Below are 18581 nucleotides of genomic sequence, written 5' to 3'. Positions count from 1 at the left end.
TCTACTTCCGAAGGATTCCCACATACACCGAAGAGCAGCTAAGACGTCCAGCCTCATGCTGGACCGACCGAACAACTGTTGGATTCTTGGGCTTCCTGTTTGGAGACAGCTGTTGTTGGAATAGTCAGACCACAGTGTGTAAGCCACCCAAATAAATCCCATGTGTCATTCCGTCTGTTCTGTTTCTGTCGAAAATGTTGACACAAATGTTCTCTCCAGATCGTACATGATGCTCCAAGTGCGAGCCGCCTTCCAGACAGAGCATATACGGGAAACTGTCACGGACGTGTGCGGATGAAGCTGTGGTACCCAGGACGATTAACAATGCCAACAAAATGGAGAATCCTCCAGGTACAATTCCATGGCAGTGTCACATGGAAACCCAAGGTAGAGGACTGCTGAGGCCCAGCAAGTCCCCCAGGTTGTCCTTGGATCTTACAGGGTGGGATAGAACTGGCTCCTGCGAGTTGACTCCGCCCCTCACGTGTATGATGTGGCACTCCTCATTCCCTTACTAAATGTAATTATTTTTTTTTTTTTTTTTTTTTTTACGGGAAGTCAAAAATAGTGCACAGGCCAGAGGCAGTTGTGGATGTAGCTCTTGCTAGATAGAGTGTATTATAAACTTTTGAAAGGCTCTCTGAAGTTTTTTTTTTTTAAGTATTTGTGTCCGTTTGGATAGAAATGAAACAATGCAAAAAAAATAAACCTTAGTGTCCGATTGGCAGGGGTGTCAAACTGGTGCAGCTACTGTGGAGTACAGCGTGGCAGCTTCTGACTCCACTCCTAGCGCACAGACCCTCGCAGAAGGAAAACGTCCACCTTGTCAGTGCTTCTATCAGAGCTACCTAGAAGATCCGAGAAGCTCAAGCAGCCCAAACGCCCTTCACGCAGACGCACCGATGAGCGGAGAGTGATGTGTAGGGGTGATGGAAAATTCTTTAGCAGCTGAGTATTGGTGTGCGCTCTTACACGGAGGAGCTGTGTGAATGTTATCCTCAGAATAAATCAGCTGGTCAAATGATTTTTATCTGTATACAGTATTCAAAGCAAGCAAATCTTTATTGAAAAAAATAGAAGATTAGGCTGGGTTATGGTTAATTTTCTAAATGTGACAACTCTTATTTTTCTCACTTGCCATCAAGTGATAGACTGGGTGAAACACTGAGCTCAGAGAGGCTGAGTAGAAACTACCTAATTTTTCTCCTTGCCGGCATCCATGAAGGACACTTGCTTCTGCTTCACCAAACCAGAGAAAGCTGTGTCACTCCAAACCCCACCCTACAACTTGCTACGTCTTTCCATCTCTCCCAGATGCTCTCTGAGGCTCCGTGGTTACTTTCTGTCAACTAGTTGCCATCACCAGTTGCTGACTCAGCCTCCTGACCCAAGGTTAATTTTGGTTAATTAATGGAAATACAAACTCAGGACTTCCCATGTTCTTGGTGTGACTAAATGAGTCCCCGAGGGTAACTTCTGCTTGCTCTGTCTTCCTCACTTTTCTCTAGGTGTTGGCTACACCACAAAGCCATGCTTAGATGCAGGTTTGTTTGTATGTCATCTGGATTCTTCTCTGCATCCCATTAGCTGCTTTCATCCCACATGGCGTTTTTGGTTGTAAATGGCTACAGCTGGTTAATGGGGTTATCAACCTCATCCCTATCCACCCAGCAGCCAAATATAATTTTTGCATAGGTTCTTATTTCATTAGAACTTTGAGAAATGATGACTTTTCTAAGTTTTTTCTTAATTTATTAGCTTCAATTTCTGTATGAATGAAAACGATGCTATTTGAATATACTGACATGCAGTTTGTACTGGGATAATGTAATTAATGCTTGATTCATTTCCCCTTTATGAGTTTTCAGACTGAGCCGATGTCCCACCCTCTCCAAGTATGATTAAGGAGTTTTCGCTTTCTTTTTAAAAATGCTATGAAAAAGGAAATGTTTCAGTTCACTCAAGATACTTTTTCCTTTCTGGATGTTTAGTCTTTGTTACTCAAACTAGTGGAAGACCCCCAACGCTGGCCCTGCTTCCTGATTGATTTCAGTATTTGATAATTTCCACGTGTCTGACATAAGATACGCAAGCCCTGTTTTGTATGTTCTCTGGCCCAACCTGCAGCGTTGCCTCTGTTTGCCTCTCTACCTAGGAAGTCACCTCCTACCTCCATCATAATGGGGAGTGGTTTTGCTTTTATGACACAACAATTCTGCAATTAGATGTTCAAAAGGTATATAATAAGCAACTCTCCTCCTCCATCATGGTCACCTCTTCAAAAAAATCATGTCTGAGAGGTTGTTGTTAACAGCATTGAAGGGCGGTAGTAACACGAAGATCATTACCTTGAATGGGAAGAAGATGACAAAGATGCCCTCGGCACTAGAAAAGCTGCCTGGTCTGAGGACTCTGAACCTTCAAAATAATCTCATCTGCAAATTATGCCCAGAGCTAAGAACCTTGACCAAGGTGAGGACCTCAGCTCTCGCTGGGGTTGATGACGGAAAATAGATGAGAGCGGTGAGTGTTGGAGCCATGACACTTTGATCTCCAGGGACTTAGCTCTCTGGAGACTATATGGAGTGCTTTCGGAGGAGCATGAGTAGCCGGGCTTGCTTAGGGCATTCCACGTGCTAGGAAAGATGTTGCAATTTACTCCTGTGCCCTTTGGCCCACATCTGGAATCAGAATGAGATCTTTGCTATGCTCATCCTCCTTCAGGCTGTCATCTGGAAAGAGGTTGGAAGCTGGGTCTGGTAGGCTGTCTACCTTGGGGCTCACATCTGGAAGTAGGCTTTCAGGTTCCAGGCAAGACTGTGCCCACCCCCCTGGGGACGCTATCCTGAAGTCTTTACATATGGAATTAGGACACATTTAGCATGTTGGGGAGGGAATTACTCTTTCATTTCCTAGAACTGGCTGAAACTTTAAGTGCAGGACTGATAGGAATAGGAAGGAAAGGAATCTCTCTCCCCCAGAGCAGCCTTTAGAAGTTGGTTAATATTTAAAATAAAGAATACCCATCTTAAAGAGAGGCAGCTGACATGGATGGGTCCCAGATGCTTGCTGTAAACATTTCTGCCTGATAATGTCTGATTCCAGCTGCTAAAAATCTTGAGGTTAAGAGAAGGCAAGCCATGCAGTTTTCTTTCTGTTGACTTCACAGCCATCAACAGTGGAAGAACCTAGAAACAACTTATCATTGCAACTTATTAAAAGTTAGCGTAAATTATCATCTCTACACCTCCTCTATGCTTTATAAGTTATGCTTGTGATCTTAACAGTACCCTGAGAAGAAATGGACGAGTATTTAGTAGCAGTAGTAGTTAATAGTTGCTTCAGAAGGTGTAGTTTTCACTCCAAGACAAGGACTCACACTCTTCTAATGGCACACATGAGTTTCTGCTCAAAAGAATGCAAGCTCTCACTAAAAATCATGAACTGATTTGTTTTCCTGCTTGAACTTCTTTGTACTGAAATAGCTTTTCATTTTGTTACAAAAAAAAACATTGTTTAGAAGCTTATACTAAACTATCTTTTGTGACAATTTTAGTCCCAGTCCTCATTTCCATATATAATTATTCTCAATTTATTCTTTTTCTCGGGTTGTCCATTTTGACTACTAGTCTTCAGCTTCCAATTGCTTGTATATGGGAAGCTTAGTCTCTGCAGTTATCCTGTTAACTTGTGTGATTACACAGCCTCACCCTGCTCCCCACTGTGTAAACTGAAGTACCGACGTGTGCAGTCTGCTCTGGCCTGCCTTTGGTGGCCTCACCACCTTTATAAGCTTTATGGCATTTACAACTTGTTTAGGTATTGCCCCTGACCTCTCAGAGAATTCTACAACGTACACTGTTAATGAGTGTCATTCAGAGAGAATTGGTTAGTATATTTTTGTTCCCTTGGCCCTTCACATGGCTTTTTTCTTTATACTTAAAAAAATTAGATTCCTTTATTTTATGCTTCCATTTTTAATCCCTTAATTCTTGCATCTGTGCTATCATGGCTTCATTTTATTTCAAAGTGGTGCTATATAATTTTCACCTTACCTGTTCTCTGTGGCATTTTCCTTCAGGAAAGCTGAGTGTCCTCTGATTTTGCTGGGTGCTGTCAGTCCAGGACGTCCTTTACTGTCATCCTGAAGTGAACTCACTGTTTTCTGTAACCCATATTTTCCTCCTTACTACCCCCCACCACCTTTCTTTCTTCCATTTCCATCTCCGCCTCTGCTGCTACCCCTGGCTGCTAGAATTACAGCCATGTGCCTGCATGGCCAGCAGGTTATCATTCTTCTTCAGTATTGTAGATCTCCACCTACGTCATCCTAGTCTGAGTATATTATTAATACTTAGGTCCCTCTTATTTCTGCAAGTATCTCTATTATGTCTTCATATTTGAGTGATAATTGTATAGTTAAAACATCACATGTTAATAGGAAGGATAAAAATACTAGCTCTCCTGAGTAAACTGGAAGTATGGGGGTCACTGAAGATGTTAGAAGGGGAGAGGGGAGGAAGGAAGGGGAGCAGAGAAAAATGTATAGCGCAATAAAAACAAAAAAATTGAAAGTCACATGTTACAAAACATACTTCCTCAGGAAAGAAACCTCCAGAGCAGAGACCATGACAAGATGTCACGACATTTGAAGTGCTCTTATTTTTGCCTTATTCTTTAGGAGAGACTATGTTTTGACTTTTGTTACTTACTTCAATTTCTTTCACTAGGGAACCAGCTTAGCTTAGTGCTTATTATTTAAGAAGAGACCATACTGTTCTAAAGTCAACTGACTCTATCCTAGGTTCTTATGGTCTCTCTTTACGTGCTTTCTGTGTATTTTAGGTTAATGACTTTATGTAGTTTTGCTATTCATAAAGTAGCGATGTTTCTTATGTAAAGGTGCAAGGTTAGGAAATTATCAAAAATCTGTATCTCCTTTGTAAGAGGAGCGATAGAAGCAGGCAAAGTGTGCAGGAAACTTCAAAGGAATGGGTCTAGATGGCCATCCTAAAATACTGCTCAGTCTCACAGTTGTCACTAGGAGGGGCAGATGAAAGTGAAGGAGAGGAGAGAAGAGAGAAGCAAGGAAGGGAGAGGAGAGTGGAGGGGAAGGAAGGGAGTGAGGCAGAGAGTGAGGAGGAGAGGAGAGAGCCCTGATCCTGATGGGAGTTCTCAGGCTCTTAGCAGTGAAAAGTAAAACACCTGGTCCCTAGTGCCCACCAACCTAAACATTAGAAGGCGACTGTCCAAAGATTAGCACATTTGTTTGGAAATGGAAGATCTTTGCAAGGAGAGTATTTATGCCACAGTAATCTACTCAAAAAGGCAGAGGCAAGGGGAAGTAGTTTTCTTTGTTTTTCCTTTTGTTTTTGAAGTTATAATTACATTATTTCTCTTCTTTCCTCCTTCTAAAACCTCTCATATTGCCTGCCTTGCTCTCTTTCAAATTTATGACCTCTTTTTTCCATTGATCATTATTACATTGCACACATATATGTTACTAAATAAAGCTTCCAGAAAAATAAGATTTTGTGAATTATTGACATAAAATAATCCTTGGCTTCACAGAAAGATTTGGTGCCCATGAAATTTGAACCAATTACTGAACAGATGTCCTTGCAGAAATATTCTGTGTGTAAAGTTGTTTGGGCCTTTTTGCAAGGTTGTGATAGTAGAAGTTTATGTTTTAAGTAAGTGAACATGTATTGTATAATCCTGTACAGTGTTGTTGTGGGAGAATGCTCTTTTACACTATCAAGATTTGTCATACGTAATAATTTAATAAAATGCTGATTGGCCAGTAGCCAGGCAGGAAGTATAGGCAGGGCGATCAGACGAGGAGAATTCTGGGAAGAAGAAAGTCAGAGAGATGCAGTTATCAGCAAGATGCAGAGGAAGCAAGATGAGAATACTGCACAGGGAAAAGGTACCAAGCCATGTAGCTAAACATAGACAAGAATTATGGGTTAGTTTAAGTTGTAAAAGCTAGAAAATAATGTCTGAGCTAAAAGGCCAAGCAGTTTATAACTAATATAAGCCTCTGTGTGTTTCTTTGGGACTGAACTGCTGCGGGACCAGGCAGGACAGAAACTTCTGCCAACATTGTATAATCTAGTAAAGGCTTTGAAGAGCTAGTTCTCAAAGGATGTACACAGGGCTAAGCATGTCTCTGAAAATGTGCTGAACGTGATTAATAATCAGGGAGAATCAAGCCAAAGCCAAATGAGATGTCACTTATGTCTGTTAGAATGGCTGTAGTGAAGTAAAAATGGCAAGTTTGGTGAAGATGTGAAGAAGGGCATCTTTGTACATCAGTTACTGTCTCTGCCTGTGGTTAGGGTTGGCACGAGTCAACTGCTGGTGGAGTAGCAAGTGCCCTCAAGACTGCCTGTGTCCTGGAGTGTGTGGTTGAGCTGGACGTGTGAGTTCTGCTGCTGACTGAGCCCTCACACGTAGGACTCCTGTTGCTCACCTTCACAGACAATGAGCACATGTTTGTAGTCTAATCATACTTTTAACCTAATTAAACTAATTAAAAAAGAGTGGCTGTGACTGCAAAAGTTCGTGAAAAGATGTGTTAGAGTTGCAAATTGTTGACAATAAATAAGATTAAAAACTGAGTCATTGCCGGGCGGTGGTGGCGCACGCCTTTAATCCCAGCACTCGGGAGGCAGAGGCAGGCGGATCTCTGTGAGTTCGAGGCCAGCCTGGTCTACAAGAGCTAGTTCCAGGACAGGCTCTAAAAAAGATACAGAGAAACCCTGTCTCGAAAAAACAAAAAAACAAAACAAAACAAAAAAAAACAACAACAACAAAAAAAAAAACTGAGTCATTGAGCTGTCGCCATGCATGTATATATTAATCGCCTGCTGCTTTTCTAATACCATACATTGTCTTCTGGGACTGACAAATTATAGTTAATGTTAAATAATTGCTCTCATTTGCCAAGCATCTCGTACTATCTGTAATCCTTTAACACAACTTCAAGATGCATAAGGACATAATCATCTCCAATTTTAGAAGAAATAGAGGCTTAGAAATTTGAGTGACTTGCCCTAGATCACAAGGAGTCCAAGAGAAGGGTCAAGAAGCAGAGATGCATTTGTTCTCAGACTCAGGAATCCCATAAAACACTGAATGGAAGGCAGGCTATAAGCTCAGAGGACCTGGTGCAGACCCGGGCAATCCCTGTGTATGCTGCCTCAATCTCTGTGAGTTCAGATGAGCCTTGCTCATACTGGTTCAGAGGTCCTTGGTGGTTTTTTTTTTTTAAATAGTATCTCCTCTTTCTCTTACTCTTTCTATCTCCTCCTTCATGGGGTTCCTTGAGCTCTGAGGGGAGAAATTTGATGGAGACATCCCATTTCGGGATGAGTGTTCCAAGGTCCCTCTGTGTATAATGTCTGCCTCTGGGTCTCTGTGTTTGAAAACATAGTATTTGATGGACATGGGTATCACCAAGTTTTAAAATCTGATCTAAGCATGATCCACTGGAGATGTCTTGGGAGCCCAAATGAAAAAGATAGAGCTTTTACATGGATAAATGTAAATTCCTACATTTAGGTTAAGACAAGAATTCATTACACAAGCCCAGGATGTGGGTTATATGCTTGAGAGTTAACATAGGCTTGTCGTTGTTACTCTTGGCTATGAGGGATAGTTTATGCACAAGTAATGTGCCTCATTGGTGAGACTATATGACATTATTGTAAGTGTACTCATCTGCCCAGAGGTTCTACCATCCCCAGCATTCGTGTTATGGATTAATTGTCTTTGTCACCTAGGCACTGCGTTTCCTAAGAGGAGCATTCTCTGTGAATCGAAAGTGGCCATTGTGGTCAAAGGGTCTGAAAACTATGTCCCAAGGAAAATAAATGGTTAAGGGAAAGATGGATCAAATTCAGAGAATAACAATAACAATTTCTCCAGAAATTTAAATATTATGTAAGAGGAGTGGGAACAAAACGATTGTTTATGGTTGCTGTGGGCAGAACTGGGTGAGAGGTGCAGAGAGCTAGAGTTTAATCACAAAACAAAAACAGATGGGCCAGTAAGATGGTTAGGCAAGGGAAGGTGCCGGCCACCAAGCCCGCTGCATTGGCTTGCCTTACTTCAGTAGTTCTCTCCAAGAGGAAGTTCCATTGGTGTCCGATCTGGGTCCAAGCCCCAAGGGACAGCACTGCCGATTTCATATTTCTTGTTAGCACATCATATAGGAGTTAGTGCATCTAAGAATTAGAAAGAACTTGTGTAAGTTGATGGCCCACGTTTGGCCTCTGGGATTCATGCAGTAGAAGGAGAGAAATGGCTCCAGCTAGTTCTCCTATGGCTTCCACAGTGACTCTGTGGCATGTGCACCCTCCCCCAATTAATTAAATATAATACACAATTACAAACAATGGATAGAAGATAGATATGAATGACAGGGATAGCTGTTGCATGTTGTGTTCATCAGCAAGGTATATGGTGCTCACCTGTGTGTACAGTAGACTATGTGGCTTACACAGTTCTAATTCTTAGATGCACTGATTTTTTTATAATGTCCTAACAAGAAATTGGCAGTGCTGTCCCTTGGGGTTTGGACCCAGATCAGAACTTCCTTCTGGAGAGAATTATTGAAGGAATGCAAGCCAACGAACTTAAAATGGTTTCCCTAAAATTCTTCTTTAGGAACCATGTGTAACTGTGGTGTGTTACTGAAACCCTTGCTAGGATCAGCTTTGGAGAGGAACCCCCAATTTTTCACCTCAGACAACTCCCTTACAAAGACCTCCACAATGATTCTAATCCAGTTCCCAGTCATTCACCTTTACATTACCGTGCCCTTCTTACACCAAAAGAGATGACTTAGTTTTCTGTTGAAAGGAGGCCTGCTTGTTCTTCTTGGCCACCCTGCTAGCTTAGACCTCAAATAATCACATAGAAACCATATTATTTAAATCATTGCTTGGCCCATCAGCTTTAGCTTCTTATTGGCTAATTCTTACATATTAATTTAACCTATCTCCATTAATCTGTGCCTCACCACGAGGTCATGGCCTACCAGCAAATTTTCCGTCTGTCTCTGGCGGCTCCATGGCATCTCCCTGACTCCGCCCGTCTTTCTCCCAGCAGTCAGTCTAACTTTCCCTGCCTACCAAAGTTCTGCCATGCTATAGGTCCAAAGCAGTTTCTTTACTCACTAAAGGTAATCACAGCACACAGAGGGGACTCCCACATCAGTTCTTAACTTGTTGTCTGTCCTGCTTTCCAACGTTCTTGACTGTCTTACTCATGACATCATTGCTAGCATTTAAGAGAGTCACAAGTAGGTAAAAATCCAAAACAAATACAAGTGAACTATGAAATATCTAGGCGAGGAGTTAATTTTCAACCATAATTCAATCCTTGACTTGGTCTTTGGAATTTGATATATAATTTTACTAATTTATGCCAAACCTTGGCATATTTTCATGGAGACAGAGTTTGTTGCTGCCTGGCATTCAGGAGATGGTTACATATTTAAAAACAACGACTGTCATCCTTTGGTGCAGGCATGGTGTTGAACACATGTAATCCTAGATGTGGGCATCTGAAGCAGGTGCAATGAATTTGAGACCAGCCTGGTCTACATTTTTATAGGTCACTCTGGGCTACAGAATTAAAATGTCTCCAAAAACAAAACAACAAAGCTTTTTTTTTAAACAATAATCTACTTTTGAGCTCATAATTATTTTTTTTCTTTCCTCTCTCAAACCCCACCAACTACCCCCTTGCTCTCTCTTAGATTCCTGGCCTCCTTTTCTTTGTTATTACACACACACACACACACACACACACACACACACACACACACACGGTACATGGTGTATTGTAGAAGGCAAACTGGGGGAGTCCTCTCCCCTACCACCCTGTGGTCTTGGAAGCTGAGCTCAGCTTGGCACGCTCTCCAGCGAGTGCCTTTACCCAGAACCATCTTGTTGGTGCTCATTCCTTGCAGTCTCAAAAGTTGAGTAGTAGTTGTCTTTGCTCTTTTGCTTTCTCCACAGGCCACTCCTACAGACTTTCTTCCCCAATACTCCCCCTGCTATCACAGTCACTAATGACTTTTGTGTTGCTAAATCTAGGGGTTATTTCTTGTGTTTGGATTTCATTTAACCTTCCCTCGAGGATTAACTCACACCTTCTATTTTAGAAGAATTTTCATTTTTTTCTTCCTGAATTCTGGGACACTGTATTTTTGAAAGCCTTGTGTGTGTGTGTGTGTGTGTATAGATGTGTATATATGTGTGTATATATGTACAGATATACTCACACTTTCCAAAGCCATACACACACACCATGCACACACACATATATATATACACATTCACGCACATGCGTGCACACAAAGAACACACACACACACACACACAACACATACACACACACACATGGAGGGAATGTGGTGCTAAGGCAGGGAAGAGTCCAGGCAAATATGTGTGGTGACAATGAGTTACACTAGTAATATAAAACTAACACTCTAAAGGATTAACTGTATTACATCATTTCCCTCAAATTGCTATTATATTTTAACCCTACCTTCAAGATAAGTTTGCTAAGATGGCAATAATATTTTTAATAATACTTTTGCACATTGTATTCATGAACACATTCAAAAGATTATATACCATGGCCAAGTTGGTTTTATCCTAGGAATGCAATATTGGTTCAAAAATTATCCAAATCAGTAAATATAGCACAACACATAAACATAGAAATCACATGACGATCTCAGTAGATGCAGGGAAGGCCTTTGACAAAGTTCAACATCCCTTCATGTTAAATGCTCTGAAAAATCCAGGACTACAAGGAACATATCTTAACATATTAAGAGTAATAGACAAAAAATTATACCTGATATTATGAAAAGAGAAATGGAATTTCTTCTAAATTCAGGAATGAGACAAGGACATCTACCTTTATTCTGTTTTAATATAGTGCTCAAAAAACTTTTTAAAATTATTATTGTTATTTATTATTATTGAGACAGGATCTCAGTGGCCTGGAACTCACTAAGTAGACTAGGCTGGCCTTAAACTCACGGTGATCCATGCCTCAGCTTCCCAAGTGCTGGGATTAAAGGGCCACCATTCTCAGCCCAGCGCTCGGACAATTAACAGAGCAATGAAACAAGAGGAAGAAATCAGTGAGGTAGAAACAGAATCAAAGGAAGGAGTCAAAGTTTTCTTATTTTCATGACATAACAGACTCCTCCAAAAACCTCTTAGGAGCTGATAAATAATTATGTTTAAGGAAATAATCAATTGAACATAGGATGACATCTAACATGTATAAAGAACTGTAAAACGAAGCACAGAGACAGCTAATCTAACCAGTAAGTGACTAATGAACTGAACAGACGCCTCTCAAAAGAACAAACACAAATGACAAATCAATATAGATATTTGGAAAGTCTTCAAAAAGTGTGGAAATGAAGGCTGCTTTTGGAGTTCAGCTTATCTCACTCTGAATGGCTGTCACTAAGAGAACAAGACTAACTGCTGGCAAAGGTGTGGGAGAAAGGAGCACCTTTCAGTGTTGGTGGAGTATAAAACGGTGTAGCCATTGATGGGAATGGGTATGGAGGGTTTTCCAGAAAGTGCAAAGAGAGGGAGCATATGTCTCTGCTCTGTCACTGCTTGATCTACACCCGCCAGGACTGTAAAGGAACTGCACAGAGGAACTGCACACCCATGGTGACTGCTACATTAGTAACCATAGCTTAAAAACTGGAACTGCCCTGGGTGTCCTCAACGGATGAATGGATAAAGAAAATGTGTTGCATACACAATGCAGTTTTATTTAACAATAAAGAAACAAGGAACCATGACATTTTCAGGGACGTAAGTGAAACTAGAGGTCATTTAAATGAAATGAGTCATCCTAAGAATGACATACCACATTTTATTTCACCTGTAGAATCTAGGCTTCAGTGTGTGTGTGTGTGTGTGTGTGAGAGAGAGAGAGAGAGAGAGGGGGGGGGGAGAGAGAGAGAGAGGGGGGAGAGAGAGAGAGAGAGAGAGAGAGAGAGAGAGAGAGAGAGAGAGAGAGAGGAGCAAGTTGTAAGAGTAGTAGCGGGGGCTGGAAGAAGGTAGTCAAGTGCATGTCTTGTAGAAGGGAAGGGAAGATGTGCCAGCATTGAGATAGCACGAGAGTGAGAGGAGAGAGGAAGGCGCAGGGCTGTGGGGAAGGGGGATGAGTAAGAACTAATTAATACGATGTACATGCATGAAAATGCCACAATGAAACTACTTTGTGAGCTAACTTAAGGAACTGGATAAAAACAATATCTTTATGTTTTCCTAGGTTCTATAGATCTCAGCAGAGTCTTAACTGCTTCCCCTATTTGGAGGGAGACACCGCGCAAATACTTTAAATCTCTGTGTGTTTACAGTTAACATTGCTTAATCTGGGAAACAACCTTTTTGAAGAAATTCCTGAAGAGATGAAATACCTTACCTCCCTGAAGAAACTTCATTTATTTGGGAACAGGATATGTAGTATTGCTACTGGAGTCTGTGGTAAGTTAGTTAAGAAACATTATAGCATTGTACTTAACCCCCAGAGTTTAATAATTTGATACAGAAATGAAAAAAGAATTCCCCTGTGCAGGAATTTCTGAAGCAGCGCTTTTCAGTGTTTAAAAAACTTTTTTGTTTTACAACACTTTTTGTAAAGTCCATATATGAATATAATATAATTTCATCAAATCCTTCTTCCATGCCCTCTCTTCCACCCCTAATGTTTTACAACCATATCCCCGTTGAGCAGAGCAGATTCAGCAAGGTCACAAGCCAATTCCACAACTAAGTCAACTGCAAGCTTCTTTTAGGATCGTTATAGACTAAAATGGTTTAATTTTATTAAGTTTCTTATCCACAGGGTATCTAGTTCGTGAATACACTGCTTCTCTTCTGTTGGTATTTTTAATGTTTTCAGTTGGGTGACATGATTCTCAAGTTGGAGCGTTGGGAAGCAGACGTCCAGATCTCTGGCCCTTTTATATACTGTTTCAAATAGAGATTAAGGCAAAAGGTAGTTTCATCCTTAAACGCTAACAGTTTTAAGGAGCCTATTGCACAGTGGTAGCCCAGGGTGATGAAGCTCAGGGATATCATGATTAGTGGAGGAATTTGTCATTGAGACTCTGTCACGTGGCAGGGGTTGTGTAGGTGACTATACTTGAGTGGAATATAGAGAAAGTTAGTTCATAAGAAAGAAGGGTTGTAGCAAGACAGAGACAGACAGGCTGTGTGTGTGAAAGCTGAAGGAAACTTGAGAAGAAAGCGAGCTACATCCTGATTGTTCTGCCTTTTAGCTCTTAGCTCCAGTTTGTGGTGAGCCTGGTTCTATTCTTTGTCCTCAGACGCCATGGCTTAGGTCTGTAACGATGTGACCCATTTCCTCTTTTTGTCTTAGCTAGCTTATGAGAGTATCTGTCTTCAGCAACCAATAGAACTGGTACCAAGGCAAGAATCCAAGAGGAATTCAAAGATGTGTAGAAAATGTATTTCTTGCCAGGTGGCTAAAATGGCTATTGTTTTCTGACAGATGGCTTGCAAGAATTGATTCTGCTTAATCTAAACGACAACCGACTTAAGAGTCTTCCTCCAGAAATTGGCAGGTAAATTTATTTATAGTGAAGCTTGGTTAAACATGACATTCCCCTCCATGCCCAGACTCCATCCCATTCCTTTGAAGGTCTTAGGCCTAGCGCCCAGTAATCAGGAGTAGGGGTGGTGGTGGTTGCAAATAGCACAGGGAGACCCGGAATGTGAAGCAAGGCACTGCAGACTTTTTCTTTCTCTTTAGTGTGTGTATGGCATATGCATGTGTGTACACATGTGTATGTGTGGAGACCACAGTCTGATGCTGGGATGTCTTCCTCAGTCTCTTACCTCTTTATTTATTGAGAGAGGATATCTCACCGGACCTGGAGCTCATCCTTTATGCTTAACTGTGTGGTAGCAAGCACCAGAAATCTGCCTGTCTCTGACCCTTAGCTCTGGGATTACAGACGTGTGCCCCACGCCAGACTGAAGGAGGTCCACACTCAGGTCCTACGCATTTTACCCACAGAATCATTGCCCACTAAGTTTAAACAAATAATTCCTAACCTACGTGAGAGAACAGAGAAATAGTGGGTGACATAAGAGTAAAAGTTGGGGTGTAAAATAAGAGGCCTTAAGGTGATGTTGTTGATAAGCCAGCTCAGTTCTTGGAGCTTGCTCAAACACAGGTTGGGCACATTAAATTTTATTTCATGGGTGTCATAAACCATTTTGAGATCAATGAGGAAAAGTCATATAAAAGCAAAGTATTTAAAATTATGATGCCATTTTTCATTAAATAAAACCCAGCACATTTTATTATCATGAGCAACAATCAAAACATGTTGTTTTCCCTTGTCCAGCACATCTGTGCAGACAGGCCATCATTATAGTGTTTCTGGAGTCAGCTGAAGCTCTGTCCTTCCGAGGCAGTATCTACTCTTGAGCTGTTTCTCCGACAGACGGAGAGAACTCTGGTTAGGTTGACTTGGGAGATGTCTATTGCATGTTGTACAGAAACACACACATTACAGAGTAAGAGCAGCTAGAGGCTTCAGAGAATATGACAAGGTAAGCAGTCCTCATCACAGGGCTGTCTGTCTGCAGATCCCAGTGTGTTCCAACTCACTTCTCTATACTTCTTTCCAAATTCTTTCATAGGGGAGGCAGTACTTTAAGTGGAATTTAAAAAAAAAAGATGAATGGGCACTGGAGAGATGGCTCAGGAGTTAAGAGCACTGGTTGCTCTTCCAGAGGACCTGAGTTCAATTCCCAGCACCCACATGGTGGCTCACAACCATCTATGATAGAATCTGATTCCTTCTTCTGGCCTGCAGGTCTACATGCAGTTCACTCATACATAAAATATATATAATAAGATTTGAAAAAAATGAACAGTCTACTTTCTGTAGAAGGAAACACTTCACGATAATTAAAATGCCAATAGTTGCTTGCTTTTCCATGGTTCTAACTTGCCCATCGATTGCTGAAGAAGATCTGCTGAAGATTTCTGGTGACTCAGGTTCAGGATATATCTTTGTGCATCTAGCCTTGTGACCTCGGACTAGACAGTTCGCTGCCCTAGATCTCACTTTCTCCCCCTGTAATATGAGAAGTTTGAACAGCTGAACTTCTGAGCCCTTGCAGTGATGATATGACTGCATTTTGAGAAGCTGTCTGTGTTTGGCATTGGGTGTGCGCTCCTTAAAGACGCGTGTAGACGGAAGGTGATATACAAGGAAATGAAAGGACTGCTGGCATTAGTGAAGTGGACCCCAGGCCTGAGTGAGTTTGCTTCCTTTTGTTTTAAAGTTTTTCAGGTGTTCTGTTTACTCACTGGTTTGGGATTTTTCCAGCTTCTTTATGTAGTCATTTAATGCTATGAACTTTCCTCTTAACACTGCTTTCATTGTGTCCCAGAAATTTGGGTATGTTGTGTGGTCATTTCCGTTGAATTGTAGAAAGTCTTTAATTTCTTTCTATTTCTTCCTTGACCCAGTGGTGATTCAGGTGAGCATTGTTTAATTTCCATGTGTTTGTGGGGCTTTCTGAAACTGGTGCTGCCATTGAATTCTAATTTAAAGCCATGGTGATCCAATAAGATACATGGTGTAATTCTAATTTTTTATTTATATGTGTTGAGGTTTTCTTTGTTACCTAGTATGTGGTCAGTTTTTGAGAAGGTTCCATGAGGTACTGAGTAGAAGATATATTTTACGTTTGGATGGAATATTCTATAGATGTCGGTTTAGTCCATTTGAGTCATAACATCTGTTAGTTCCCTTATTTTTCTGTTCATTTTTGTCTGACTGACCTGTCCAGTGGTGAGAATGGAGTGTTGAAGTCTCCCACTATTAGTGTGTGGGGTTTAATGTATGATTTAAACTTTGGAAGTATTTCTTTTATATATATTAGGGTGCCCTTGTATTTAGGGCATAGATGTTCAGTATTGAAATTTCCTCTTGATGGATTTTTCCTGTGACTAATATGAAATGTCCTTTTTTTTGTCTCTTTTGATTGATTTCAGTTTGAAGTCTATTTTGTTAGATATTAGGACAGCTATATGAGTCTTTTTCTTAGGTCAATTTGATTGCAATTTTCCCCCCTAATCTTTTACTCTGAGGTGACATCATCCGTCTTTGCGATTGAGGTGAGTTTCTTGTATGCAGCAGAAGGATGGATTTTGCTTTTGTAATCAATCTGTTAGCCTGCGTCTTTTTATACATGAGTTGAGTCCATTTATATTAAGGAATATTAGTGATCAGTGAATGCTAGTTCCTGTTATTTTAGTTTTCATTGTTGGTGATGTTATTGTATGTGGTTTTTTTTTTGTTTTGTTTTGTTTTGTGATTTGCTGCTGTGAGGTCATCTATTGTTTGCATTTTTGTGCATGAAGCTGACTTCCTTGGGTTGGAGTTTTCCATCTAGTACCTTGTGTAGGGTTTGTGGCTAGATATTGGTTAAATCTGGGTCTGTCATGGAATATCTTGTTTCCTCTGTATATGGTGGTTGAATGTTTTGCTGGGTATAGTATTCTGGGCTGCCAACCATGGTCTCTTAATGTCTGCAAAATGCTTGATCAGGACCTTCTGGTTTCATTGTTTCCATTGAGAAGTCAAGTATAATTCTGATAGGTCTGCCTTTCTATGTTACTTGGCCTTTTTCCTTTGCAGCTCTTACTATTCTTTCTTTATTCTGTATGTTTAGTGTTTTGATTATTATGCGGCAAGGGGACCTTTTTTTGTTCCAGTCTATTTGGTGTTCTGTAAGCTTCTTGTATATATTTATATGCATATCCTTCTTTAGATTGGTAAAGTTTTCCAAACCCAAGCCACTGTCCTTGCGTCAGATTTGAATCAAGTAGTGTGGGTTTCTTTCTTTTTTTTCTAGTACATTATTCTTTTTAGTAAGAATTTTTGGCTGTTTGATTCTTTAACTATCTGTGTACATTTTAAAATTGATTTTTCCTATACAAAAATTAAGTTTTCTTCTTGAATCTTCCTGTCTATTGGTACTATAAATATTTTTTTCTTCACATGAACACGGTATAATTATTTTAAATAGAGTCTTTTACATGTTTGCAGTTAGGTCTCTCATGTCTTTTGTTAAATGTCTTATTTGATATACTTTATTATTATTATTATGTCATCATAAATAACATTTATTAAACCTTTTCCATCCAATTATTTATTGCTACATGTAAAGATACAATAAATTTTAAAAAATGCTGATTTTGTATGATCTCTCTCTAATTTTAGTACTTGAAAAGTTTTAAAATGTGATTTTATTCTTGAAGGGGCTAATGTTGTTATAGCAAACAACCTAATGGCTATTATCATATAGTGAATTATATTTCATTATAGAATTCTTTCAAGTAAAATTTGGTTTTGTTGTTTTTTCCCTCAAATTTTTCTATATCTCTCCTCCTCCTAGATGCCTTTACACCCCGAGGAACATTTTCTGCCTTTACTTTTGGTCTCTACATAGTGCCTCCTAAACTGTGTTGTCCAGAGTGCAAATCTGTGGTCGACCTATCTTTCCATCTTCTGCAGCAATTACGCATTACTCCTGTTGCTGCTTTCTCTCTCCCTCTCTCTTTTCTTTTACTTTGTAGTTGTTGTTGAGCCGACAATGTAGCCCTGGCTGGCCAGGAATTCACCATGTAGACCAGGCTGGCCTCAAACTAAGAAGAGTCCACGTGCCTCTGCCTCCTGAGTTGTCAGGAATACAGACATGCACTACCACATCTGGTAGAATTCTCTTTTAGTTAAATCTATATATTACATAGCTTTCTGAGTATAAATAATTTTTAAAAATTAAGTTATACCAAAGACTATTAGTAAGTATCACCAAACACTTGACTTAATAAGATTCAACGGGGCGCTTTGGAAAAATGAGAATCATAAGTGACACTTTTACAATGGGCTTTCCTGTCCGGTGAGGTGGAGTCACACACCTTGTTTGTTTGCTGTCTTAGGCTAAGGAATCTTACCTGCCTAAGCATCAGTCATAACCAGCTCACTGAGATCCCGACAGAGCTTTGCTCCATTGAGAGTCTTTCTGAACTGCATCTCAACTACAATCAGCTCATGAGCATCCCTGAAGAGATTAAGCTCTTGCGGAATCTTCAGAAGCTTTTTCTGGTCAGGAACAACATTGAAGTTTTGCCAGAGGTAAAACTTCATTTCGTTACTGTTGCTGTTGGAGAAGAACTCATTTAACATGATGGGAAGCGGTTATAAGCTATGCCATATCATCGTTCTTTTTAGCCTGCATTATAAATGATAAAGCACTTTAAAGTCCATTTGTTTTGATAAAGAAAGAGTGTCAATCCTTTTCTAATACATTATGAATTACGTGTATATATACATATGTATATGAATGTATATTTTCTGTTCATATTTGTGTTATGTTCCTTTTAGGCTCTATTTTAATTCCTCTAACGAGGTCTGGGGTATATGAAAAGAGCCCTTTGAGTGAAAGATGGACCCAGGACTTCTGAAATAT

At 40.3% G+C, this 18581-nt stretch overlaps 1 protein-coding gene across 1 annotated transcript in view; it reads left to right on the top strand.

The window, feature by feature from the left end:
- The first annotated feature begins 2289 nt into the window (after nt 1–2289).
- Nucleotides 2290–18581, top strand: part of Lrrc69 (leucine rich repeat containing 69) — a 63778-nt gene continuing 47486 nt past the window's right edge. The window contains exons 1-4 of the mRNA XM_038346907.1: nt 2290–2472; nt 12419–12545; nt 13576–13648; nt 18052–18247. Coding sequence (XP_038202835.1) covers nt 2290–2472; nt 12419–12545; nt 13576–13648; nt 18052–18247 — 579 coding nt within the window. The remainder of the gene's footprint in view (nt 2473–12418; nt 12546–13575; nt 13649–18051; nt 18248–18581) is intronic.

The sequence above is a fragment of the Arvicola amphibius genome, chromosome 11 (genome assembly GCF_903992535.2).
Source record: "Arvicola amphibius chromosome 11, mArvAmp1.2, whole genome shotgun sequence".
NCBI classification, from domain to species: domain Eukaryota; kingdom Metazoa; phylum Chordata; class Mammalia; order Rodentia; family Cricetidae; genus Arvicola; species Arvicola amphibius.
Note: the sequence above shows the minus strand (reverse complement) of the source record. Positions and strands in the feature narration are given on the sequence as shown.